The sequence below is a fragment of the Vitis riparia genome, unplaced genomic scaffold (assembly GCF_004353265.1).
Source record: "Vitis riparia cultivar Riparia Gloire de Montpellier isolate 1030 unplaced genomic scaffold, EGFV_Vit.rip_1.0 scaffold774_pilon_pilon, whole genome shotgun sequence".
Lineage (NCBI taxonomy): Eukaryota > Viridiplantae > Streptophyta > Magnoliopsida > Vitales > Vitaceae > Vitis > Vitis riparia.
In genome coordinates, this window is record NW_023269777.1 from 75,477 (window position 1) to 102,635 (window position 27,159).

Below are 27,159 nucleotides of genomic sequence, written 5' to 3' on the forward strand. Positions count from 1 at the left end.
ATATTGACTTTCCAAGTCTTCATTAATGGATTGAGTTTTTCCAATTTTATGTATACATGAGTAAGTTGTTCGGTTCATACATGCTCTAGAGACTTTAGAGCACTGGATTCTAGATCATCCTGGGTTTTAAGAATTATTCCAGGGTAATCTATCAAGCAACTGGGACTTCTTGTCCAGTTGTTTTTAACAAGTAAAATATCCAAGATTTGGATAAGATTTTTTTAGACAAACATAGGCTAATCCTGGGTATAGTATTGAGAGATAGAAGTACAGAAAAAGATGCGTAGCAGACAAACTGCTTTATTTTAGTAGTATGGCCAAAGTCCACACCAAAATTACAAAATAAACCCTCTTAATCATTATACTTGAAAACAAGCAAACCAATGGTTCATATATAACTTCTTTATGTATATAGTTTCTTAGTTGTTGTCCCATCAGAACTGTGACTGAAGGTACTTAACCACGCTTTTGTCCAACTGGAAGGCCCTTGTGAGAACATCAGGATTGATGGGTGGATCTGATCTAAATACTGCATTGGCTATGGTGATAACACTTGGATTTTGGCTGCTTAGAGCAGCAATGGCTACTGCCTTAGTCTTCCCAACATTGAGTTGGAAGTGAATGAGACCAATAGGAAACACAAAAACATCCCCCTTGTTGAGGACTTTGCTAATGAATCGGTTTTCGGTGTTGGATGTGACAAACCCAACGTAGAGGGTTCCCTCCAAGACAGTTAGGATCTCGGTGTCACGAGGGTGAGTGTGAGGAGGATTTTGGCCATATGGTTCATAGTCAATACGAACCATGGATATGCCAAGAGTGTTGAGTCCCTTTATTTTTTTCAACATTTACAGTAGTGACATTTGAGGCTACTGCATTTGATGTGTTTCCGAACTTATCCAGGCCTGAAAAGAAGAAATCTTCGATGACGGTCATATTATGGGAAAAAAATCAAGGATCCCATAATTTGAGGACGATATTTGATTGTATATAGAAAACTATTTTTGATTGATTGTAACTGATACGTTTGCACATAGATTCCTAGAATAGGCTAACCAATGCTTTATATATATGCAGCTTCTTCCCTTAAGTTGATTCATTAAATTCACACCAGATTTCCAGATTTCCAAAACACTCTATTCTACTCTATTTTCTTACATGGTATTAGAGCACCAAACCTAGTGACTCTGAATCCTTCCAAGCGCTTCCACAACCTATTTCCTCATTACAGCTGCTGCCATGGACATCAACAAAACGAGATTGACATCATCTAAGGCTACCACAGAAGCTTTAGATCCCTTCTCTCTACACCACTCGAACCACTCGGGTATGGTACTTGTCTCCAAAGTACTTGAAGGAGATAACTACAACACATGGAGTCGGGCTATGAGGATCAGTTTGAGTGCTAAAGACAAAATTGGATTCGTCATAGGTTCCATTAAGCCACCCTCTTCGATTGATGATAGTTTTCCTTCTTGGCAACGTTGCAATGATATGGTGATCTCATGGTTATTGAATTCCATTCATCCAGACATAGGCAGCAGTGTAATTTATGCCGAAACAGCAGTAGAAATCTGGGCAAATTTACGAGAACATTTTTTGCAAGGAAAAGATTCAAGAATTTATCATATCAAGCGAGACATTGTGGAACATAGGCAGGGGCAACAATCAATTTCACATCGAAAAGTGCGTGAGAAGAAATGAAACTAGATGGAAAGGACAAACGAGTTTGTTTGGCTAAAGAGCAAATTTCACAAACATGCTTGGAATCAAAATAAATTTCAGGATTAATTTTAGGAAGAACTTGAAGAAGACCGGATGATGGGTGCACAAGACATTGATGCCAAAGATCAGAATGTTTGTGAATGGCGTAAGCCAAGACTGGATTTTGGTCTTGTGCTAGGTAGTAGAGGCCATTATGTTGCTTGCCTAGGCCAATCGTCTTCCTCGTAGTAGTGTCCTAAACAACACAAAAATCGGAAAAGAACATCACTATACATTGTAATGCCCGCGTTAGTTTACTAACTGATAGTAAATTAACTTGAAAATGTGGAACTTTGAGTATGTCATCAAGTTTAATGTGGGGGGTAACATGCAATGAACCAATTGACTCAATATGTGCTTGACCACCATCTGGCAAACTAATGGTAGTGGTTCTGGGCAAATTTTTCGGATCTAATAATTTAGCTGAGGAAGTCACATGATCCGTGGCTCCACTATCAATAATCCAACACATATTTGAGTGTGGGCAATCCGGAATAATTTTGGATGATGGCATATTTATACCCGTGGCATTTGCAAAATATTGTGAATTACCACCATTGTTTTTCCGAATCATTGCCATTAATTGGTTATATTCCTTAGCTGTTCAGAAATTTTCTGCCACCATTCAACAAGATGGTTTCCATCAATCAAGGGTTGATTATTCACTTTTCACAAAGATCTCTGGTAATTCTTTCACAGCTGTGCTCATCTATGTAGACGACATGATCATCATCGGCAATGATGAGAATGTAATTGCAGCTCTTAAGGAGTCTCTCCACACTAAATTTTGCATCAAGGACCTCGGTCAATTACGATATTTCCTTGGTATTGAAGTTGCTCGTTCTACTGATGGTATTTCAATATCCCAACGAAAACACACTCTTGATATTTTAGATGTAACAGGCTTGCTTGGGGCCAAACCATTATCGACACCTATGGAAGAAAATAATAAACTCCTGCCCACAGTAGGAGATTTATTGAAGAATCCATCCACTTACAGAAGATTGGTTGGACAACTCATTTATCTTACCATTACAAGGCCAGAGATAAGTTATTCAGTTCACATTTTAAGCCAGATTATGCAAGAACCAAGAAAGCCTCATTTGGATGTTGTTCATCATCTTCTGCGATATCTTAAAGGTGCACTTGGACAAGGATTATATTTTCCTGCCAAAGGAAATATGCTACTAAGAGGATTTTGTAATGCAGATTGGGCTCGATGTTCGATCACAAGACGATCTATGACTGGATATTGCATTTTTCTTGGAGGAGCTCTTATTTCATGGAAAACCAAGAAACAGACAACAGTGTCAAGGTCATCAACTGAATCAGAATATCGAGCAATGGCTTCCATTACATGTGAACTTACATGGCTCAAGTATTTGTTGGATGACTTGAAGGTAGAACACTCACAACCTGCCAAACTATTCTGTGATAGTAAAGCAGTACTCCATATTGCTGCTAAACCAGTTTACCATGAACGTACCAAGCATATAGAAATCGATTATCATGTTGTTCGAGAACGAATTCAATCAGGTGCCATAGTAACTACTCATGTTCCATCATCTTGCCAGCTTGCTGATTTGTTCACTAAGCCACTCAATTCATCAATTTTTCATCTCAACAAGTTTGGCGTTCTTGACGTACATGCTCCAACTTGAGGGGGAGTATTATGAGAAAAGAATCAAGGATCCCATAATTTGAGGATGATATTTGATTGTATATAGAAGATTATTTTTGATTGATTGTAACTGATACGTTTGCACATAGATTCCTAGAATAGGCTAACCAATGCTTTGTATATATGCATCTTCTTCCCTTAAGTTGATTCATCGAATACACACCAGATTTCCAAAACACTCTGTTCTGCTCTGTTTTCTTACAGGTCAGCTTTGGGTCCTTGCGGAACTTTCCATTCACAAATACTGCATAAGAAGGGATAAAGAAATTAAAGAAATATCACTAGTATCAAACCATATTCATCATATCAATAAAAAAAGTAGTACTGAAAATAGCTATAAGATCAATGAGTTACTATAGAAATACCAGCATTCTTAAGCTCATGTCTGATATTTATTTTTATACCCTTATCAATTTATTTTTTTATTTACTTACTTATTCATTTATTCTTTAATTCCATGAATTGACATTTTGGATTTTTGTGGCTATGTGATTTGATTTTCTATTTTATTTTATTCTATTTCCAATTACATGATTTCTTATTTCAACTTTATTTTTAATTTTGCATGAGACTTGGAACCATCATGGAGAGGAAATCACGGCCAAATAGGAAAACTTGGAAGGAATCCGGGCTGCATATGATTTGCTTTAAGAAGGAATCTAGGCTGCATATAGAAAGTGGGCAGATCACGGCTGGGGCACATTCGAGAGCATATGGAAAGAAGATTAAAGGGGATCTGATCACTTACCAAACAAGATACGGCTGCATCCTTGGGGAAATCTCCAAATGAGCCACACATAATGGACTTCCCATATCCACGCGCACGTAGGAAAAAATGGAAATAAGATATTCCATAAGGAATGGGATGCCTTATAAATAAGGAGAGAATCCAAGCATAAAAGGATTTTTTATTTTTTTTTCGGAGGGGAACAGGTAGAAAGAATTTTCACACGGAGACTTTTCTTTTGGGAGGGCAGAGAGGACACGAGAACAATTCTTTTGAGAGGACGCGCGAAGAACTTTGAGGAGCCAACACATAACCATAAAAAAGGGAGGAGCAACCCACAAATCTCCAAAAATAACGGTTTATAGGTAAGTGTACGCTTTCAAATTTATTGGGATTTCGTTTTGATTCATCCTTTTAGTCTTGAGTGTTTTAATGATTTTAGTTCTTTGATTTAATTAATCCTATATAATAAATTTCTTGTTTTAATTTCGATTTAGTTTTAATTTATTTTTTCTTTTTTTAGTTTGGATGTGTTTGTGGTTTTAATTCTTTAGTTTAATTTATCCCATTAGATAAAGTTCCGTTTTTTTTATTCCAATTCGATTTAGTTTTAATTTATCTTTTATGTTTAGATGTGTTTGTAGTTTTCTTTAATTTAATTGTTTATATTATAAAAGTCCTTATTTTTAATTTTGATTTAGTTCAATTTTAATATATATTTTTTGTTTAGATGTGTTTGTGATATTAATTCGTTAGTTTAATTATTTCTATTAGAAAAGTTTTTGTTTTTAATTTTGATTTAAGTCACTGTTAATCTACCTTTTATATTTAGTGTTTGTTGTTTTAATTCGTTAGTTTAATTGTTCCTATTAGAAAAGTTCTTATTTTTAATTTCAATTTAGTTCAATTTTAATCTATCCCATATGTTTGTGATTTTAATTCGTTAGTTTAATTATTCCTATTAGAAAACTTCTTATTTTTAATTTCAATTTAGTTCGATTTTAATTTATCCTATATGTTTTTGTGATTTTAATTCGCTAGTTTAATTATTCATATTAGAAAAGTTCTTATTTTTAATTCCAATTTAGTTCAATTTTAATCTATCCTATATGTTTAGATGAGTTTGAGATGTTAAATCATTAGTTTAAGTATTCATGATAGATAAAGTTCATATTTTTAAAATCCCAAATTAGTTTAAATTTTAATTTAGCTATTAGTTTAAATATGTTTGTGATTTTAATTCCTTAGTTTAAATAATTTGTGAGATAAAGTTTACTTTTTTAATTTTGGATTAACTTAGTTTTAGTTTATGATTTAATTTGAATGTGTTAGTGATCCTAATTAGTTTGATTTTAATTCGCTTTTAGTTTAAATAATCACGCTAAATAAAGTTTGTGTTTTTAATCCCAATTACTTTAATTTTAATTCGTTTTTAACTTAAAGGCATTCGTGGATTTTAATTCTTTGGTTTAAATGATTGTATCAAATAAAGTTGGAGTTTTTAATATTCCAATAATTTTATTAAAGAATTTAATTTCAATTTAGTTTGATTTTAATTTATTTTATAATCTGAATGCGTTCATGATTTTAATTCAATTGTTTGATTAAGCCTCTTAGACAAATTCCATATTTTTAATTTCGATCTTAGTTTAATTTTATTTTGTTAATTTATTTATTTGCTTTATTTTAAATATATTTGTGATTTCAATTTGATAGTTTAGCCAATCTTATTATATGATGATGATGTCCTTAATTTAATCTAGTATTAATTATTTTTAGTATTGAATGTGTTTGTGTGTTTTTTTATTTCATTAACTTTGAATTTAATCTGTTTATATCCAATTTTGTAGTTGATTATAATTTTGTTTAATTAATTTAGTCAATCACATGTAATTATTTTCATGTTTTAAGTATGGTAATTTTGGCTTTAATCTATTGACATTTAGTATGGGCTTTAGGAATTTTAGATAATTAATCCAGTTAATTGCATGTCATTGGTTTCATACCTTCAAGATTGTTGAACTTTGGTATTTGATTCATCATATTTTGTTAAAATGCCAATTTACCTTAATTAATTCCATATTATTATCTCCATATGCTAAGTTTGTTGGCTTTAATATTTGATTGGTTATTTTTATTTTAATTCATGTGTTCCTTGAAATTTAAATGTTAGTCTTGGGTAATATTTTGTTAGTTTGTTTGATTCAGGAAGTCATAAATTTGATGCCTTAGTGATTGTTAGTTAAATTCTTACTTTTTAAAGGCCATTGGAAACTCATGAAGGTTGGTCTTACCCTCACCACTTTAATTGACATGATTTTCTAAATATTTATTTTGTGATTTTCGCTTTCTTTTGTTTTGATTGGTATTTTGTTTTCTATGTTTTTATTATTTTAAAAATTAATTCCTTTTATTTTAAAATCAAAGCCTTTTTCTCCGAAGACCCCTTTAAGAAATTCTTTTTTCTAAAAAAAAAAAATTCATTTAGAGTTCTTAGAATAAAAAAACCCCATTTTCTTAAAATAATATGCAACCATTTTTTGATCGGTTTGCATCTTTCTCGGTTTTTTAATGAAAATTTTGGTTTAAAATCAGACACGAATCCAAGCTTATGGTCCCACATAAATGGGATAATTCCAGGTTAGATTTGTGTATATCAATTGGGGAATTGGTGAAACCCCCACACAAAAAAAAAAAAAAAAAAAATTCAAAACTTATTTTTGCTACCACCTTTGTTGGTTGTTACAATCATATCTATTTTTTTTGGAATTGTACATAAGATGTGTGTAATAATTGATGATTTTGTATTCTTTGATCATTTTTGCTATGCCAATTAGTTAAACATGTTAGGATTTCTTATTTTACTATTTATTATCTAACCCCCCTGTCCTGCGGAAGCACGCTATGAGTTATATATGCTATCCAGGTACATTCCCTAATACCCACTTTCTAAACCCCGTGAACATGATTGTCATTGCGTACTATGCCCATGCTTGCTATCCTATTTGATTGCCTTGATATATATTTGATGCTTGTTTGATTATCTTTGACAAAAACACATGTTGTGATATATTTCTATACTAACTTTTATGTTTCATGATAGCGCTTGATAAGCCGATTAGGTACGCACTTTGATTCTCTCTTATGATCAGACTTTCTTATTTGGCATGCTATTTTTTGAAATCACCTAGCCTACCTAGGTATCCATGATCAACCATTTAATTGCCACGTTTCCCTCAACTTAGTCAGTAGAGACCTCTTTAAGGCTTAGAGGGGTGCTACCTCCTAGAGGTACCTTCCCAGTAAGTAACCTGATCCCCGGACCTAGATTCGGGTTTTTCAAAGACATGCTTTTTCCAAAAATTATGGAGTCACATTTTAGGGTTTTTCTTTCTTGTTTTATTTTCCCTTTAAAATAAAAATAAAATAAGTGGCGACTCCGACTTTTTCCAAAATTAATTTTTTCACAAATAAAAAGCAAGTCTCGCCGATCGAGTGGGGGCGCGTGTGAAAAATGCGGGTCCACACATATCCTAGCTTGTACATATAAAAACTTGGTATTTACATAAATTATTTTTCCATGTTACAACCACTAAAAGTTAAACTTGGAGTAATTAAGGACAACCAATCAAATATCATGAAGGCAATTTGATACTGGGATTAGGACTTAGGAGGATACATTAGAATTACTAGAAACTCATTTCATAAAACCTTGTTCGTGAGAGTTTCTTAAACATTAAAAATAGTATTTGAAGGTAAATACTATTTGACTAGGATTTTTATACTTGCAGCCTCCCCTATCTGAGCAATCAGCTCAAATGTTTATTTATGGTTTTTGATAGTGAATTTATTTATGTATTATGAGAGAAAGGGATGCTTAACAAACACATTGAAACTAAGCTGTTAGGTTGTCTCCAACAGTCCCAATCTGTGTCTCCTGGTGAGAAGTGAAAAACCTCGGATACCAAAAATGTCAAATTTATTACATACTAGTCCTTAGATTAGTCGATGTTTTTATGTATACATGAGTAAGCCAATAAGCCTGCAAGTGTTCATATATTGACTTTCCAAGTCTTCATTAATGGATTGAATTTTTCCAATTTAAAGGTTGACCCATTCTTTAACAGCTACATCCATTTCTCATTTTTTTTTTTTCCACAACTCATATATGCTCTAGAGACTTTAGAGCACTGGATTCTAGATCATCTTGGGTTTTAAGAATTATTCCAGGGTAATCTATCAAGCAACTGGGACTTATTGTCCAGTTGTTTTTAACAAGTAAAATATCAAAGATTTGGATAAGATTTTTTTAGACAAACACAGGCTAATCCTGGGTATAGTATTGAGAGATAGAAGTACAGAAAAAGATGCGTAGCAGACAAACTGCTTTATTTTAGTAGTATGGCCAAAGTCCACACCAAAATTACAAAATAAACCCTCTAAATCATTGTACTTGAAAACAAGCAGACCAATGGTTCATATATAGCTTCTTTATATATATAGTTTCTTAGTTGTTGTCCCATCAGAACCGTGACTGAAGGTACTTAACCACGCTCTTGTCCAACTGGAAGGCCCTTGTGAGAACATCAGGATTGATGGGTGGATCTGATCCAAATACTGCATTGGCTATGGTGATAACACCTGGATTTTGGCTGCTCAGAGCAGCAATGGCTACTGCATTAGTCTTCCCAATATTGAATTGGAAGTGAATGAGACCAATAGGAAACACAAAAACATCCCCCTTGTTGAGGACTTTGCTAATGAGGCGGTTTTCGGTGTTGGATGTGACAAAGCCAACGTAGAGGGTTCCCTCCAAGACAGTTAGGATCTCGGTGGCACGAGGGTGAGTGTGAGGAGGGTTTTGGCCATATGGTTCATAGTCAATACGAACCATGGATATGCCAAGAGTGTTGAGTCCTTTTATTTGTTCAACATTTACAGTAGTGACATTTGAGGCTACTGGATTAATTGATGTGTTCCCTGGCTTATCCAGGCCTGAAAAGAAGAAATCCTCGGCGACGGTCAGCTTTGGGTCCTTGCAGAACTTTCCATTCACAAATACTGCATAAAAAGGGGAAAAAGAAGACAGGTCGTTAGTATCAAACCGTATTCATCATATCAATAAAAAGAGTAGTACTGAAAATAGCTGTAAGATCAACGAGTTACTAAAGAAATACCAGCATCCTTGGGCTCATCAATGGCAACACAGGTGTCCTGCAGTGGGCTTGGATCAGAGGCAGAGGCAAGAGAGGAAACCAATGCCACGAGGGCAACAGTTACCAGGAAACTAACACCCTTCTTCATTGTTAGAGTAATATCTCCAACAATCACAAATCTTTGTGTTGAGAGCTAGAGGTGAGGGGTGAGAAATTTTGCATGGGAAACATGTCAATTTATAGACGAGAGTCCTTGAATTAGTCTTTTGTTTTACTAGTATATCACATGCATAAACTAACCAAGTCTTCAATGAATAGTTCTTTTTTAAAAGAACTTTCAATGATGAATGGTTCTTCAACAACTACTCCAAGTGTTTTTCTTTCTCGGTTACTTATCTAGAAGATTGTGTGCAAAAACTAAACTCCAGTTGTGTTAGACATCTTCAACTTAGTATCAATCTGCATGTAGAGGAAGTGTTTTACAAAATGAAGTGAAAGTAGTCAGGTTGCATTAACACAGCAGAGCTTTCTGTTTTCCCAGTACGCAAACATTGAAAACCCTTAAAAGTGGTTTATGGACGAGCAAATAGGAGATTGTAGAGTTGGTGCAGGCTTAGACCAGGCAATAACTCCGGTTCTTCTTTATCTTTCTTTTCGAAATCTTATTGTTAAAGTGAAGATCCTTGAATTCATCTGCAACTGCTAAATGAATTCAGTAAACCAACCATGGAGTCCCTTGCACTTTGAGAGAATGTTATTAATAAAACCATCCACCTGAGACTTCAAACAACATCCATTCTTAATCTTGGGTGATGCCTAAATTAGTCCTTAAAATACACATTACGAAAGCTTTGGGTCCTTGCCGAACTTTTCATAATTCACAAATACTGCATGAAAAGAAATGTTTATTAACACATCCAATTGTGTGGCGTGTCAGTGTTTATTTCCAAGTCTATCTTTTGCTTAGAGTATGCACATAGAGTTTGCCAAAGTCACAATGGTTTGCCTTTTTCTTTTCCAAAAACATGGAACTGATCACTTCTCTCTCTCTCTCTCTCTCTCGTATATATTTATGCACTTGAATTAGAATGTATGCATTGCCCTGGTCAGTTTTCAAAGCATAGACACTATCATCTCTCTCCCTTTCTGCATTGCGCGCCATAGATTGTCAAGGCATAAATGCATAGAAAATTATGCACCAATAGAAAACCTCTAGAGGTTTTCCCATTCTTGGAGTCGCCTTCTTTCTTCAATTGCCACAGTCAAATTCTAGGTGCTCTCATTTTTATTTTTCAATTTTGTAATTATGTTGGAACTGATTTAGAAGATTTCCAGCCGGCTTCTCTAATCTGAAATTAATTGCAGTTCATTTTCTTTTATATAGATATATATATATATATATAATGCTAGGCCTATTCAATTTCGTATAAATAATCCTTGCGTTTCAAAATAACCATGTCATTTTCATAAGCTTACGTTTTGATTGATCTAGGACTATGTTAGACAATATATCTAAGAAAATAAAATTACATCATCTAGGAAATAAAAAACCTATAACCCGTGTCAATCTACTATATTTTGATATTATTAATTTGGATTATTTATTTTATTTTACTAGCAAGTTAAAATTGGAGTCAAAATAATAAATTTTTTTTAATTATAAACTCTTCTTAAATCATCGTAGTACATTAAAAAAACTCTTATTATTAAGAATCATTGACTTTAAAGTAATATGAAGAATAAATGTCCTCGACTAGTCTATGTTTTATGTGTTCACGAGTTCATATATTGACTTTCCAAGTCTTCAATGGATTGCATTTTTCTAATTTAAAGATTGAACCATTCTTTAACGACTACACCCATTTCTCATCCTTTCTTCCACAACTCATAATGCTCTAGAGACTTTAGAGTATTGGATTCTACATAATCTTGGGTTTTAGTAAACCAACTTAATAACTTAAAGTAATTTAATAACTCAATTTAAGTCATTAGATAAATTAAATATGTTTGATAAAATAGTTTATTGGTATGACTTAAAGTAAAAAATAAGTAATAAGTAAAAAATAATTAATTTAATCTTAAATCTACATCTTCATTTTACCTTTTTACCCCTAATGCCCAATTCTTTCACAATCTTCTTTACTATACTACATGACCTCCACTGTTACCTGACCTCTTTTACCTTACTTATAATTTATAAAGATAAAAAGTCAATTTGATGATTTAAAATAAGTTTTAAGTTAATTTTATCAAAACAACCTTAATACTTAAAAAGTAATAATTAAGTAATAAGTTTTAAATTAACAATTTAAAGTCAACATAAGTCGTTAAGTAATAAATACTAAATTTTACCAAACACCCCTTCAACCAATGGACAAGTCATCTATAGTCAGTCTTGATTATTTCATATTAGAGTTTTGACCGCATATATTGTGAAGGACTTGCCTCAACATTCATTTCGTATAATAGACGGTAGTTTTTTACAACTAGTTAAGTATGGCTTCTTAATCAAGCAACTGAGATTTGTTATTCAGCTTCTTTTATAAGTGAAACCTCAAAGATTTGAATGAGACTCTTTAAGACAAACATAAGCTAGTCCCGGATGCAGTATGGAGATAAGAGGCACAGAAAAAGATGCGTCACAAACAAACTGCTTTATCTTAATATCATGACCAAAGTCTACACCAAAAGAGTTACAAAATAAACCCTCTTAATTATTATACTTGAAAACAAGCAAACCAATGGTTCGTATGTATATAGTTTCTTAGCTGTTGACCCATCAGAACCGTGAGTGGAGGTAGTTAACCACGTTCTTGTCCAACTGGAAGGCCCTTGTGAGAACATCAGGATTGATGGATGGATCTGATCCAAATACTGCATTGGCTATGGTGATTACACCTGGATTTTGGCTGCTCAGGCCAGCAATGGCTACTGCATTAGTGTGCCCAATGTTGAACTGGAAGTGAATGAGACCAATGGGGAACACGAAAACATCCCCCTTGTTGAGGACTTTGCTAATGAGGCGGTTTTCGGGGTTGGATGTGACAAACCCAACGTAGAGGGTTCCCTCCAAGACAGTTAGGATCTCGGTGGCACGAGGGTGAGTGTGAGGAGGGTTTTGGCCATATGGTTCATAGTCAATACGAACCATGGATATGCCAAGAGTGTTGAGTCCCTTTATTTGTTCAATATTTACGGTAGTGACATTTGAGGCTACTGGATTTGACGTGTTTCCTGGCTTATCCAGGCCTGAGAAGAAGAAATCCTCGGCCTTGGTCAGCTTTGGGTCCTTGCAGAACTTTCCATTCACAAAAACTGCATAAAAAAAGGGAAAAAGAAGACATAGGTCATTAGCATCAAACCATATTCATCATATCAATAAAAAGAGTAGTACTGAAAATAGCTATAAGATCATTAGTTACTATAGAAATACCAGCATCCTTGGGCTCATCAATGGCAACACAAGTGTCCTGCAGTGGGCTAGGATCAGAGGCAGAGGCAAGAGAGGAAACCAATGCCATGAGGGCAACAGTTACCGGGAAACTAACACCCTTCTTCATCGTTAGAGTAGTTTCTCCAACAATCACAAATCTTTGTGTTGGGGTGAGGGGTGAGAAATTTTGCATGGGAAACATGTCAATTTATAGACGAGAGTCCTTGAATTAGTCCTTTGTTTTACCAGTATATGCCATGCATAAACTCACCAAATCTTCAATGAACAGTTCTTTTCACTTTCAATGATGAATGATTCTTCAACAACTACTCCCAATTGTTTTTCCTTTCCCCTGTCCATATACTTATCTCGAAGATTGTGTGCAAAAAGTATACTTCAATTACGTTAGACATCTTCAAATAAAAAAAGGAGCTAAAAAGTACAAGGCTTGTATCAATGCTTATATATCTCCGACCATGCACACTCAAGATCACTTTTTCCACAGCGCTGTAACATTCCTACCCCAACATGGGGCTCTTGCGACTCAAACCTATGACCCAGCTCTAATACCATTTGTTGGGATAAAAGACTTAATTATCTCATCAGAAAACCAATTAGTTGACGGTCATAAGGTTAAGCTATCATCTTTATATGGTTTCAATGTCCCCCATATATACTTGCACTCATCTTGACGCTTAATCATTCAAAGGTACATAGTAGAGATATATGGTTGATCCATCCCACACAACACATCCGTCTCGGAGTCTTGACTCATTCCAAGGATTATACCGGTGCTTAACCAATACTTCTGATCTTACACACTCATCCCAAGGTCATTTTTCCCAAATTGTATTTAGCATTGTTGCATACCTAACATTATAAAAGATTGTAGAGCTGCTGCAGGCATAGACTAGACAATTAGTTTGTTCTTATTTATTGTTATGGTGAAGACCCTTGAATTCATCTGTAACAACTAAATGAACCATGGAGTGCCTCGCTCTTGAGAGAATGTTACAAGAAAACCATCCTTGCAGAACTTTCCATTTACAAACACTGCATGACAAAAAAAAGTCAGTTAACATCATACAGTTATAGATAGTATACTTATGTGTGCTCTGTTTCATGCCATGCAGAGAAAGTACATCAAGGTATATGATGTATAGACATCTCTTGGCAGAAATGTTGCAGGCTGGGGTTAATCATTTAAATACAATTACAGGGTCATTATTGTAGATCCCAAGCATAGAAAGAATAAGTGAGCTTATCCATACCCGCAGCCTTCGGATCATCAATAGCAACACAAGTGTCCTGCAGCGGGCTAGGGTCATAGGCAGAGGCAAGAGAAAAAGCCAACCCCATAAAGGTGGCAGCCATAAGGAAATGAACACTTCTCACCATTGTAGGCTGTCTAACAACCACAATTTTGTAGGAAACAAATTTGGCTATGTTCCAAGTACTACTGCTTGGTTGAGGGGTGAGAAATATATGAAACATGACTATTTATAGATAAGAATCCTTGAATTAGTCATGGTTTTTTTTTTTTTTTTTTACCTAGATTAAGCATATAGAGTTACTAAGTCCTCAATTGGATAAGCTTTTTCTATTTCAAAGATGAATCGTTCTTCAACTACTACAAGCATTTTTTAACTTTGCTTGTGCCTATACATCTTTGACATGGAAGTCATCTTAAAACTTTCTTTCTCTATGCAATTGAAAATCTCATTGCCATCAATTTTAGCTGGTTCAATTTTATATCAATGACTTCATTGAAGCATTAGTAACTTATATTCCACTCAGGTTCACATGGACTATACAAATCTATACTATAGTGGATTCTATATCTATTTTCTAAATGGAAATTCTGAATCACCTTTTTTTTTCTGTTGTCATTGACATAGAAGCAGACAAAACTCAAAGCATGGATTTGAATAAGTCATGCACCAGAGTGCTCTCTATATCATCAGCCTAAGAGTGGGTTTTGTTACTGACTACAAAAAGCTCTCTCTCTCTCTCTCTCTCTCTCTCTCTCTCTCTCTCTCTCTTTTTTTTTTTTTTTTTTTCTCATAATGGAATCATTTTGTTTTCAAACATTGATGTAAATCTAATTCTCTGATGCCAAAAAACCAGTTCATGGAAGTTGTTGAAAGCCAAGATTTACTTGGGTTTGCCAATGGGAATTGCCCCATATCCAAACCCTCTTGTTGTCTCATTTGGGTTAGAAAACATGCATTAGAAATCAGCTCATAATGTTTTGTGGGTAAGTCTCCTGCAGTTGGGTAGGTCAAAGGCAGAGGCAATAGAGAGTGAGAGAACGACAGGAGCCAACAGTTAAGGCAAGGACTACTAGGAATTTGCACATGAAAAATGTTTTAAAATATTTGAGTAGGAGACTTCAGGTGAGTCTATGTTTTATGGATATTTTCCAATTCAAGATGAACCATCCTTCACGTTTTTCCCATCTTCTTTTCCTTTGCTTACAGTCTTACACTAACACAGCTTTGACATGGAAGTGTTCAAACTTCAAAAGACATTTTCTCTAACGTAAACAACAATTTCAATTTCTTCTGATCAAATGTTCTAATGTGTCTGGTTCTCAGATATCTTAAGTTAATTACTTCTGAATCAAGATTTGATCAAGCAACTGATAAAGGATCCAACATGGATCTTTATTTATTCTTTCTTTTTTCATTTCTTTCCTTCGTATATTGCCTTTTCAAATAAGGTATGACACATCAACTGAGGTCTAAGAGTATTGCCTATCAACTGAGGTCTAAGAGTATTGCTTATCAACTGACCCTGGTCCAGGTATTATTGTCTGGGTGAGGGGATGAGAAATATTTTTGTGCAGGAAATAGGGGTCTTGAATTAGTCTATGTTTTACCAGTATATAGTACTAAGCATATGGGTTCACCAAATCTGCCATATACAAATAGCTTCTTTCGTTTGAAGGATGAATCATTTTCAAAAAACCAAACCCATTTCTCATTTTTTTTCCTTTGCTAACATACATCTTTGACATGGAAGAAGTCAGTTATTATGTATTATCTACCAAGAGACTCTCTCTCTATCTGCTTGGGTGACCATGTCTGCACTGCCTCAATCACCAAAGCAATAATACTCAGATCATAGATTTGAACAAGTCATGCTTCAAATTGGATTCTCTATATTATTGTTGTTTTTTTTTACTGGTCTTATCAGTTGATGAATTCTGTCTCTGTTCCATTTATTGGAATCAAATTGTAGGCTTCGATATTCCTTTCCATTAACATTAAATATCAGGTTGCATGGATCATATGTTCCATGATGGATCTGTAAAACAATATAAAGAAAGACCTTTCCTTCAAGAAGGAGCTGTTTGGAATATAGAAAAAAGTGTAGGAACATGGTGCTTCTTCCACCAAATTGCATTACTCTGTTGTAGAGAATTTTGACATTAACTAACTTCTTCCTCCTCAGTAGATGAGTTATGTCCTTCAGCTTTAGTCAATGGATTAAATCCAGTTAGCATCTGACTATTAACAAAGAGAAAAAAAAATGAAATCCTCATCATTGTCATTCTGATTTCTATAGAACTTGCCTGATGTTGGATTTTGAGCTATTGTGAACTTGTCATTCTTGGATAAGATAAAGAACCAAGATGAAAATCAAATAGAACATATAAAAACATAACAGAATTTTATGAATGTCTGTTTTGTGCTCTTGCTTGATTTACAAGTGATTAATTTATATATATGAATGTTTTTCTATGTTGGAGAAAGATGGCTTCAAGTGTTACTTCAGTATTGTGCATATCCCATATTGATTGATAAAGCAACTGAAATATAATATTAACTTTTGTTGGATTGAATAAGAGTTGAGACAATAGTTCATTGGCCTAAATGAATCTTAGGTTCAGAAGATGATAACTTAGAAAACTGAACTAATACATACACTAAATGAATCCTTGAAATAGTCTTGTTTTCTTTACCTGAAGAAAGCATGTAGAGTTACTAAGTCTTTGATTTGATACGCTTTTTCTATTGATGAATCGTTCACCAAAACTGCTCCATCCATTTCTCCTTATTTGTTTTTCCTTTGCTTATGCCTATACTTCTTTGACATGGAAGTGGTCAGTTATTATGTGTTGTTCATCTTGAAGCTTCTTTCTCTCTGTGCATGAAAATCTAATCCCAATCAACTTTGACCAATTCAATTTTATATCAATATCATAATCCAAGCATTTGTAACATAGATTGATGCAATCTAATTTTGTGCTGTCAAAGAGACAGTTCATAGGTGTTGTTGAAAGTCAAGATATGCTTGGGTTTGTTAATGGGAATTGCCCCATACACATACCTTGTTCTTTTTGTATCATCCGATGGCGTTTTTAGGTGAGAAAAATAAAAATAAAAATAAAAATTGAGCAAGCTATGAGGTCAACAGTTATGGCAAGTGGTGCTTTGAATCTGAACATGAAAAATGCTAAAATATTAGAGTAGGAGTCTCCAGATGAGTCTATATTTTATGGTAACTTTACCAAGTCTTCCATGGATAGCTTTCTTCTACTTCAAGGATAATCTGTTCTTCACATCTTTCCTCATCTGCTTTTCCTTTACTTACATCAACACATCTTTGACTTATATGGAAGCGGTCAATGTCTTTCTGAAGCAATATTTCCTGCATTTTCTTCAAACATAAACAACAATTTTCAATTTCTTTTGATCAATTGGTCAAATGTGTTTGATTCTTAAATATCTGAAGTTCATTACTTCTGAAACAAGATTTGATTGAGCAACTGATAAAGGATTCAATGTGGAACTTTATTTATTCATTCTTTAATTCTCTCTCTCTCAAGGTCTTCTCAGATTAAACCTGGAAAACTTTTGTTACCAATTATTGTTGCTCAATGTTCATATGAGAGATGAAAGGGGATAAGAAATCTTGCATAAGATATATATATATATATATATATATATATATATATAGGAAGACTCATCAAGCCTCCAATACACATAGCTATTTTCTATCTGAAGGATGAGTTGTTCTCAAAAACTACACCATTTCCCCTCATTAATTTGTTTTTCCTTTGCTTACACTAGTAGTGTTTGACATGGAAGCAATCACTTATTATGTATTATAAGAAAGTGAGGGGGAAAAAAAAATCAAATCAACTCATCACAGGTTCTCTGATCTCTATAAAACTTGCCTGATGTTGGAGTTTGAACTGTAATGATTTTCACTGTTTGTACTAAAGGAACATACCAAAACATATCCCAACTCAATGAATATAGGTTTTGTTCATGCCCTTGCTTGATTTGATTAGAAGCGATTCCTTTATATATTTGAGATCTAGATGAATTCATTCTATCATTTTTGGATAAATTTGACTAACTGAATTTATACAACTGGGCCTCAATGAATCTTAGGTGTAGTGTTGCCTCTTTAGCCTTTTAATTTCTAGGTTAAAACTTGTTCTAAACCAGTAAGGAAGTCTTTTATGTATTCAGAGACAGATGCTCGCTTAATAAACTGTACTATTATACATGATGATCGAAATCCACACAGCAATAAATACAAAACAAACCATCTTATTACATAGAGTATGATTATGACGGGGAAAGATGACAATGGTCACACTAAAAACATGTAGTTCATAGCTTCTTGATCAGTTATATTGTTTCTTAGTTGTTGTCCCACCAGAAACTTGATTGAAGGAAGTTAACCACGTCCTTGTCCAATTGGAAAGCCTTAGTGAGAACATCAATAGAGATGGGTGGGTCTGAGCCTAAGACTGCATTTGCAATTGTGATCACACCAGGGTTTTGGCTGCTCAGAGCAGCAATGGTGACTGCATTAGTATGCCCAACATTGAACTGGAAGTGAATGAGACCAATAGGGAACACAAACACATCACCCTTGTTTAGGACTTTGCTAATGAGGCGGTTTTCAGGGTTGGATGTGACGAAGCCTACATAGAGGGTTCCCTCCAAGACAACTGGAATCTCAGTGGCGCGAGGGTGAGTGTGAGGAGGGTTTAGGCCATATGGGGCATAGTCAACACGAGCCAAGGAGATTCCAAGGGTGTTGAGTCCTGCAATTTGGGCAACATTTACAGGAGTGACAGCTGATCCAACTGGATTTGATGTATTTCCTGGGATATGGAGCCCTGAAAAGAAGAAATCATCTGCCATGGCAAGCTTTGGGTCCTTGCAGAACTTTCCATTTACAAACACTGCATGAAAAGAAAAGTTCATTTATTAACATCGATCATGCAATCATTGACAATAGCCCTACAGAGAGGCAACAAAGATACATGATATATATACATAGAAAGAATTAATGAGTGAGCTTATACATACCAGAAGCCTTGGGGTCATCAACAGCGACACAAGCATCCTGCAGTGGGCTAGGGTCATAGGCAGAAGAAAGAGAGGAAGCCAAAGCCATGAAGGCAATGGTTACAAGGAGACGAACACTTCTCATCATTGATGGGCTACTACTGCTCGATTGAGGAGTGAGAAATCTTGCAAAAGAAACATGTCTAATTATAGGGGGAGTTCTTGAATTAGTCGTTTATACCTAGAGTAAGCTTGTAAGCTTATAGAATTATAGAATTATCAAGTCTTCAATGGATATGTTTTTTCTATTTCAAGGATAAATTGTTCTTCAACAACGACATCCATTTTTCTCTATTTTTTTTCCTCATTTGCTGATGTCTATACCTCTTTGAGTTGGATGTGATCAAGCGTTCTTTGCTATCACAGTTATGGCAAAGGTATTCTAAGAACTTTAATAGTGTTAGGAATTTGAGGCTAATCCAACCTATGATAATCACCCTAGAGGGGGGGTGAATAGGGTGATGGTCTCTTTTTCACAAATTTAAACAAGTGAATGCAATAGACAATTTTATGCAAGTATATAATAATCAATATATAGACAATATTGCATATAAATTAAAGAGTATGGAAGAGAGAATACAAACACAAGAGTTTATAGTGGTTCGGCACAACCCGGCCTACATCCACTCTCCTCTAGCTTCAATCCCGAGCTTGAGGTTCCACTAATACAAGGCTTCCAAACCAAGCCTTCAAGCAATACAATTGGATTATGGTTCCAATTCACCATCTTGGATTTTTGGCTCCAAGCACCCTTTACACTTCTTAAGAGATATCCCACTCTTGAACAACCTCTCAAGTGATACCCCACACTTGAGAAACTTCCTCTCAAAGATTTACAAATGAATGATCTCTCAAAAATCCTAACACAAGAACTTTAAGCTCAAATGATACAAGAAAAACTAGGATTGAATGGTGCACTAAAGATATACAAGTTTTGAAATAATGGTGCACTAAAAAATACTCTTCCAATACTCAAATATAATCAAGAAAGATTTGGGAAGGTTAAACTATTTAAACAATGAATATTGGAGCCTTTTATAGAAGAGAAAAGCCAAACTAGCCGTTTGGGGGTTCCTCCGGTCGAGATAGGGGTCGATCGGTTGACTAGCTATTAGCATTTAATGCTTGGCAGGTGATCGTTGGGCTTCAATCGGACCTCAACCGGACCTCGACAGGACCTCAACAGGGAAGAGAAGGCCACTGGGAGAGAGAGAAACTTTTTTGCCTCCCTCAATCGGTCATCAATTGGACGAGCACAATCGGTCGACCAGTTTCTCAACCGGTTGAACCGATTGAGCCATTTTTTGGCTCAACACCTAACCTTTTCCAACTTAAAACCTTTTAACACAAGTTTGAAAAACATTTAACACAAGGTTTTAGTTGAAAACATGAAATCATCCAATTCTAAAGATGATTTTGGTGCATAAATAAAGAATGAAACGCATGAAAGTCCTAGTGCACTAACAACCTTACAAAGAGATTTTATGAAGCTTGGGTCTTGAAAAACTCTTTTCTTTGAGGCGGTCTTCTTCTTCATGATTTCTTCTTGACTTGATTTCTCTTTGTGATTGCTACTTTGGAGATCGTTTTGCCTAATCACACTTGAAATATGATTATTAGTTCTAAACCTTGTTTTGTTATCATCAAAATCAAAATTAACCAAACCTTGGTTTCACAAATAGGATAAATGTTAATATTAGATAGCAGTCTTATTGGATGAGTCTATTTTTTTTTTTTTTTTTTATGGATATATGATAATATGAAGCATATAGACTTGCCAAGTGTTGGATGCATTGTTTTTCTACTTTTGTCTATGTCAAAGGTGAATCATTCAAAAACTAGACTATTTTTCCTCATCTTCTTTCCCTTTTCTTACACTAATACTGTAATACATATTTTACATGGAAGTTGTCAATCTCTTTCTCTCTCTCTCTCTCTCTCCAGTTATGTATTTTTTATAGTAAAAATAGGAATCTACACTGTTTTTCCTCTTCTTCTTTAACTTTCTTTTCTTTTTTCTTTTAACACTAATATATTTTTGACATGGAAGTCATCAACCTCTCTCTCTCTCTGCCAAAAACTACGTCCTCATTTGTCTTTCTTTCCTTACACCGATTCATCTTTGATGTGGAATCTATCAATACTGTTATGTATTCTCTCTCTCTCTCTCTCTCTCTCTCTCTCTCTCTCTCTCTCTCTATATATATATATATATATATATATATATATTCATATATTGAGGCAATCTAATTTTCTGCCGTGAAAAATACAGTTGATGGAGACCCTGTTGAACTGTCCCATGCAAAACTGGAAACCCGCTTGACAGTCCAAATTATACTTCTTGATAGGGTTCTACATTCAAAATCGTCCTGAGGAAAAGGCCATAGAGTGAGCTAAAGCCATGAGGCAACAGTTGTGTTAAATTGTTAGATAGAGGTCTTCAGATGAGTTCATATTTTATGGATAGATAGATAGAGCAGATAGACCAGCACAAGTATTCCATTGCCACCATATTCAAAATATTGCTTTTTAAAAAATTCTGTGAAACGAAAAAAGCATCCGAATTTGGAATGCAGTACCAGTTGTTGATGGGTGAATTCTACAAGATTGGATGAGATTTCAGACACTGCATGGGCTACTCATGGAGATAGGATTGAGACAGACAGCAGATAGTAAAAGAAATAGTGCTTAACAAACTGCATTGTAATATTATTCTCAAAGTATCAATACTGAAGAGTTTCAAAACAAGCCCTCTTATTATACTATGACTGTGATGAGGGAAGATGACAAATGGTCAGATTAAATGGTTCAAATATAGCTTGTTCAATTATATATTTGGTTAGTTGTCACACTAGAACCTTGATTGAAGGTAGTTAACCACGTTCTTGTCCAACTGGAAGGCCCTTGTGAGAACATCAGCATTGATAGGTGGATCCGATCCAAACACTGCATTTGCTATGGTGATAACACCTGGATTTTGGCTGCTCAGACCAGCAATGGCTACTGCATTAGTCTTCCCAACATTGAACTGGAAGTGAATGAGACCAATAGGAAACACAAAAACATCCCCCTTGTAAAGCACTTTGCTAATGAGGCGGTTTTCTGGGTTGGATGTGACAAAGCCAACGTAGAGGGTTCCCTCCAAGACAGTTAGGATCTCAGTAGCACGAGGGTGAGTGTGAGGAGGATTTTGGCCATATGGTTCATAGTCAATACGAACCATGGATATACCAAGAGTGTTGAGTCCTTTTATTTGTTCAACATTTACAGTAGTGACATTTGAGGCTACTGGATTAATTGATGTGTTTCCTGGCTTATCCAGGCCTGAAAAGAAGAAATCCTCGGCCACGGTCAGGTTTGGGTCCTTGCAGAACTTTCCATTCACAAAAACTGCATAAAAGAGAGAAAAGAAAGGTCATTAGTATCATCAAACCATCATCAATGGAAAGGGTAGTGAAAATAGTGATTAGATCATTGGTCACTATATATAGAAATACCAGCATCCTTGGGTTCATCAATGGCAACACAAGTGTCCTGCAGTGGGCTTGGATCAGAGGCAGAGGCAAGAGAGGAAGCCAATGCCATGAGGGCAACAGTTACCAAGAAACAAACACCCTTCATTGTTAGTACTGTCTCTAACAATCACAAATCTTTGTGTTGGGGTGAGGGTGAGAAATTTTGGATGAGAAACCTGTCAATTTATAGATAGGATTCATTAAATTAGTCTTTGTTTTACCAGTAAAAAAAAAAAAAGCAAAATCCCACCAAGTCTTGAATTGTGTCAAGTAGGCCAGAATCCTTCTTCCACAACTGCCCCCATATGCAATTAATGTTTTTTTTTTTGTAATTATGTTGAAGTGTTGAATTAGTATACTGATGGTAATCTAGAAGATTGCCTGCAGGCTTGTTTGGTTGGAAATTAATTAATTAACGTTCAATTTTTTTTCCTTCTCCATTTTTCTGAATTGGGCAGGTTCAATGCCATCTATATAATCTATGCATTTCAACTTAGAAACCCATGCATTTCAATGGAACTGAGTCATTTTGTGACCAATATCTTCATTGCATTTCCTGTTAATCATGTGTTACACTTTTTTACCTTGTCAGCAATGACCGCTGGTCTTCCCTTTCTCAATCTATACATGAATAAGGATGCTGATTTCAGTCATGGTGTGAACTTTGTGGTTGCTGGCTCTACCGCCATGTCCATGTCTTCCCTCACTCATGACCACATTCTTTCAACTGTTACCAACTTGAGATACAACTTCAATGGATGTCTAAGCATATCAAATCTATTTGTGATACAGATTGTCTTTTTAGTATGATTCCATTGACCTTTTGGCTGATATATATGTAACTTTTGCTTTTATATATAGATTGTGCTGACAAGCTTGGAAGTGCTCTCTTCATGGTTGGGGAGATTGGAGGCAATGACTATAATTATGCATTCTTTCAAGGAAAATCCATGGAGGAAGTGAAGGGCATATATGGAGCCCAAAGTCGTGAAAACCACAAAGGAAGCTGTTAAGGTAGGTATGTTTCGGCCGGAACCGATACTTCTACTTTTCGTGCTTTTAGTTGATCATAACTCTTCTATCAATTGCAGAAAGTTATTGATTATGGCGCTCAAAGAGTGGTTGTCCCTGGAAATTTCCCAATAGGCTGTTTCCCGATCTATCTTACTGGATTCCAAACCAATGACTCAGCAGCCTATGATGAACATTGACTGCCTAAAGGGGTTAAATGACTTTGCAAAGTATCACAAAGATCATCTCCAAGAAGCAATTTTCCGAATATAGTATTGAGGGGGACAGAGAGGAAGAGAGGGATGCTTAACAAAAACTGCTTTATTTTAATAATATATATGACCAAAGTCCACACCAGAAGTTACAAGTAGACCCTCTTATCATATTATGATTATACTGAGGGAATTGAACATCGTAAGTATTCATTGAAGCAAGTAAATCAAAGGTTTATAGCTTCTTTTTCTATATTTTCCCACTAGAAGTGTGCTTGAAGGTATTCAACCACTTTTTTGTCCAACTGGAAGGCCTTTGCAAGGAAATCAGGATTGATGGGTGGGTTTGAACCAAAGACTGCATTGGCTATCGTGATTACACCTGGATTTTGGCTGCTTAGAGCAGCAATGGCAACTGCGTTAGTGTGCCCGACATTGAATTGGAAGTGAATGAGACCAATAGGGAACACATAAACATCCCCCTTGTTGAGGAGTTTGCTAATGAGGCGGTTTTCAGGGTTGGATGTGACAAAGCCTACGTAGAGTGTTCCCTCCAAGACAGTGATGATCTCAGTGCCACGAGGGTGAGTGTGAGGAGGGTTTTGACCATAGGGTGCATAATCGATATGAACCAGCGATATCCCAAGAGTGTTAAGTCCTGGTATTTGATCAACATTTACAGTAGTGACATTAAACCCCAGTAGATTTTCTGTGTTTCCTGGAATATTCAGCCCTTGAAAGAAGAAATCCTCGGCCACAGTCAGATTTGGGTTCTTTCAGAACTTTCCATTTACAAATACTGCATTAAAAAAAAAAAAAAGGGAAAAGAAAATATAGGTCATTAGTATCAAACCATCATCAATGGAAAGACTACTGAAAATAGTGACAAGATCATACCAGCAGCCTTGGGGTCATCAATGGCAACACAAGTGTCCTGCAGTGGGCTTGGATCAAAGGCAGAGGCAAGAGAGGAAGCCAATGCCACGAGGGCCACAGTTACCAGGAAACTAACACCTTTCTTCATTGTTAGTCAGTGAGGGGTGAGAAATTTTGCATGGGAAAGATGTTAATTTATAGACAAGAGTCAGTGAATTAGCCTTCGCACTCACCAAATCTTCAATGGGCAGTTCTTTTATTTCACTCACAAGGACAAGTCTTCAAAGGATTTTCATTTCTCCATTCTTTCCTTCACTATTTCCATGACACTTACACTTCTCCCACCATCTCCAATTTCTTTGATCTAACAATATAAATGGCTCACTTGGACATTAGCTTCTTTAACCTCATTTGATGGGTTATACCTTTTTACCACACCAAGTTAAAATTAAAAATGGGATGATTAATTTAGAGGATTAGCAAAATGGCATCTTTAATCTCATTCCCTTCACTAACAAGGACAAGTCTTCAAAGGGTTTTCATTTCCATTCTTTCTTCACTATTTCCATGACACTTATACTTCTCCCACCCTCTCCAATTTCTTTGATCTAACAATATAAATGGCTCACTTGGGACATTTTATGAAGTAGCTACTTTAACCTCATTTGATGGGTTATATAACCCTTTTACCACACCAAGTTAAAATTAAAAATGGGAGGATTAATTTAGAGAATTAACAAAACGGCATCTATCCATTGCTGAATTGTAAGCAGTTGTTAGAGTAATGAATTAGGTGTTAGGACTTGCCATAATGCTTATTTCTTAATGGCCAATTCTGCCAGCAGTATGCTGGAAGTAAGAGAAATTTTTTACAACTATTTTAAGTATTGCTTCTTAATCAATATTATGCATGGTTAGGTAACTTATAGCTACTTGACAACTGCATCCATTAGCATAGATATCTCAATAAGTACTTCAGAATGGACTGTACTTTTTCGAAATTGAGTGCATGGCTTCTCTTACTGGATATGAAAAAGAGGTGCACTTTTTCGAAATTGAGTTAAACTTGGAAGTTAGTGAATAACTTTCCTTTCATATATTGATGGAATCACTACAACAAATTTTCCTGTTTGCCAAAAGCCCACTTTTCCCAACAATTTTAAAACTTTCCTTTTTTTTTTCTTTTTCTTTTTTTTATTTTGTGATGAGTGATGCCTTTGTGGAAAAATATCAAGTCTAGCCACAAAGTTTATATCCCTGGTGAAAAGTTACCTTTGATTATCAAATTTATTCATATTTACTCAAGACTAAATACTTATATATTTAATCATGAAAATATATTTATAGAAAATAGGTTTTGAAGATTATTCTTTCGTTAATTTTTTATTTATTGAAAAAAATCAATATTTAATGTCAATATAAAAATCATCTTTAATTATTTTTGGATTGTCATTTAACCAATAAAAAATAGTTAATATTATAATATGATTTATATATTAAAATTACATAATAAAATGTTATTTTAATATAAAATAATAAAAAAATTCTTACATTTTTTTAATTGGTACTATTTTATAATTATTTATTTTTAAATTTATTACAAAATTAAAATTAAGAAGGTAAAACAAATAATAAAAAAATGATTGACTTTCATTTTCTTTCTTTACTTTAATAATGAATATCAAGATATTTCCACTTTCTATAGTCTCACCTCACGCATTCAAGCACCCTATATTTTAACTAATTTTCTCTCTCCTTGGTATTATCTCCCACTTCAAAATCATTAGAAAGGGCATTTCTATTTTTTCGTTTCTCTCTAGAAAGCTAGAAACTAATTTGTTTTTCAATTGTTTCTCTTTCAAAACCCTAGGAATTTTTATGGATCTTTGCTAGAGCTCTAGCAATAGGGATATGTGGAAGAGCAAGCTTAGCCCCCACATCTTAAGCCCTGAGATTGTTTCCGAGTTGCTGTGAGTTTCATTGTCTAAAATAATTTTCAATTTGGACTTTGTGATTCAATACTTTTGTGAAGAACATTAAAGACTTGGACCAGTGTTTTTCCTTTGGAGGTGACATAGTGTCTTTATCTCTAGCTCCTCACCTTGGCCACCAAAGGCGTATTCTTCCAAAGCTAATATGAAGAAATATGATGTCATTATAGTTTGAGAAGGTATTCTGAAGCCGAACAAGGAATTGAGAAGTTCAGTTATGCTTGGCCCTTTAATTGGTTACATGTTGATCTAGAAACGATCCAACTTTTTGAGCCTTATGCAACAACTTTTACATGATTTTTGTGACGTAGGCCTTGGAGTTTCCTATTCAACGTCACTTGATCCTCTGTCAGAAGGAAGTGGAATTATTGAAGATTCAATTGTTTACAACCATGGCATGGAGAAATATTGCTAGA

At 34.9% G+C, this 27,159-nt stretch overlaps 5 protein-coding genes and 2 pseudogenes across 7 annotated transcripts; 1 reads left to right on the forward strand and 6 right to left on the reverse strand.

Annotated features, from left to right (window-relative positions):
* Positions 1-419: 419 nt before the first annotated feature.
* LOC117910538 lies at positions 420-936 on the reverse strand (annotated as a pseudogene).
* Positions 937-1,821: 885 nt separating this feature from the next.
* LOC117910539 (uncharacterized mitochondrial protein AtMg00810-like) lies at positions 1,822-3,425 on the forward strand. The gene is made up of 2 exons (XM_034824642.1): positions 1,822-1,903; positions 2,365-3,425. The coding sequence occupies exons 1-2, from the start codon at positions 1,822-1,824 to the stop codon at positions 3,423-3,425; spliced, it is 1,143 nt and encodes a 380-aa protein (XP_034680533.1).
* A 5,082-nt stretch (positions 3,426-8,507) lies between these two features.
* LOC117910528 (germin-like protein subfamily 1 member 14) lies at positions 8,508-9,480 on the reverse strand. The gene is made up of 2 exons (XM_034824631.1): positions 9,350-9,480; positions 8,508-9,233 (listed from the first exon to the last, which is right to left on the reverse strand). Exons 1-2 carry the CDS (start codon positions 9,474-9,476, stop codon positions 8,695-8,697), a joined length of 666 nt encoding a protein of 221 aa, XP_034680522.1. The 5' UTR covers positions 9,477-9,480; the 3' UTR covers positions 8,508-8,694.
* Positions 9,481-12,107: 2,627 nt separating this feature from the next.
* On the reverse strand, positions 12,108-14,150 carry LOC117910530 (germin-like protein subfamily 1 member 15). 2 transcript variants are annotated; one of them, XM_034824635.1, is made up of 2 exons: positions 14,033-14,150; positions 12,108-12,643 (listed from the first exon to the last, which is right to left on the reverse strand). In XM_034824635.1, the coding sequence occupies exons 1-2, from the start codon at positions 14,133-14,135 to the stop codon at positions 12,108-12,110; spliced, it is 639 nt and encodes a 212-aa protein (XP_034680526.1). In that variant the 5' UTR covers positions 14,136-14,150. The 2 variants fall into 2 exon arrangements, with proteins under 2 accessions (XP_034680526.1, XP_034680525.1); XM_034824634.1 differs by lacking the exon at positions 14,033-14,150 and adding an exon at positions 12,762-12,888.
* A 4,271-nt stretch (positions 14,151-18,421) lies between these two features.
* On the reverse strand, positions 18,422-19,226 carry LOC117910529 (putative germin-like protein 2-1). The gene is made up of 2 exons (XM_034824633.1): positions 19,100-19,226; positions 18,422-18,972 (listed from the first exon to the last, which is right to left on the reverse strand). Exons 1-2 carry the CDS (start codon positions 19,224-19,226, stop codon positions 18,422-18,424), a joined length of 678 nt encoding a protein of 225 aa, XP_034680524.1.
* A 2,763-nt stretch (positions 19,227-21,989) lies between these two features.
* LOC117910531 (germin-like protein subfamily 1 member 13) lies at positions 21,990-22,759 on the reverse strand. Of its 2 annotated transcripts, XM_034824637.1 has the most exons (3): positions 22,636-22,759; positions 22,296-22,528; positions 21,990-22,184 (listed from the first exon to the last, which is right to left on the reverse strand). In XM_034824637.1, the coding sequence occupies exons 1-3, from the start codon at positions 22,757-22,759 to the stop codon at positions 21,990-21,992; spliced, it is 552 nt and encodes a 183-aa protein (XP_034680528.1). The 2 variants fall into 2 exon arrangements, with proteins under 2 accessions (XP_034680528.1, XP_034680527.1); XM_034824636.1 differs by having other exon boundaries at positions 21,990-22,528.
* A 1,380-nt stretch (positions 22,760-24,139) lies between these two features.
* Positions 24,140-24,900, reverse strand: LOC117910532 (annotated as a pseudogene).
* Between the last annotated feature and the right edge of the window lie 2,259 nt (positions 24,901-27,159).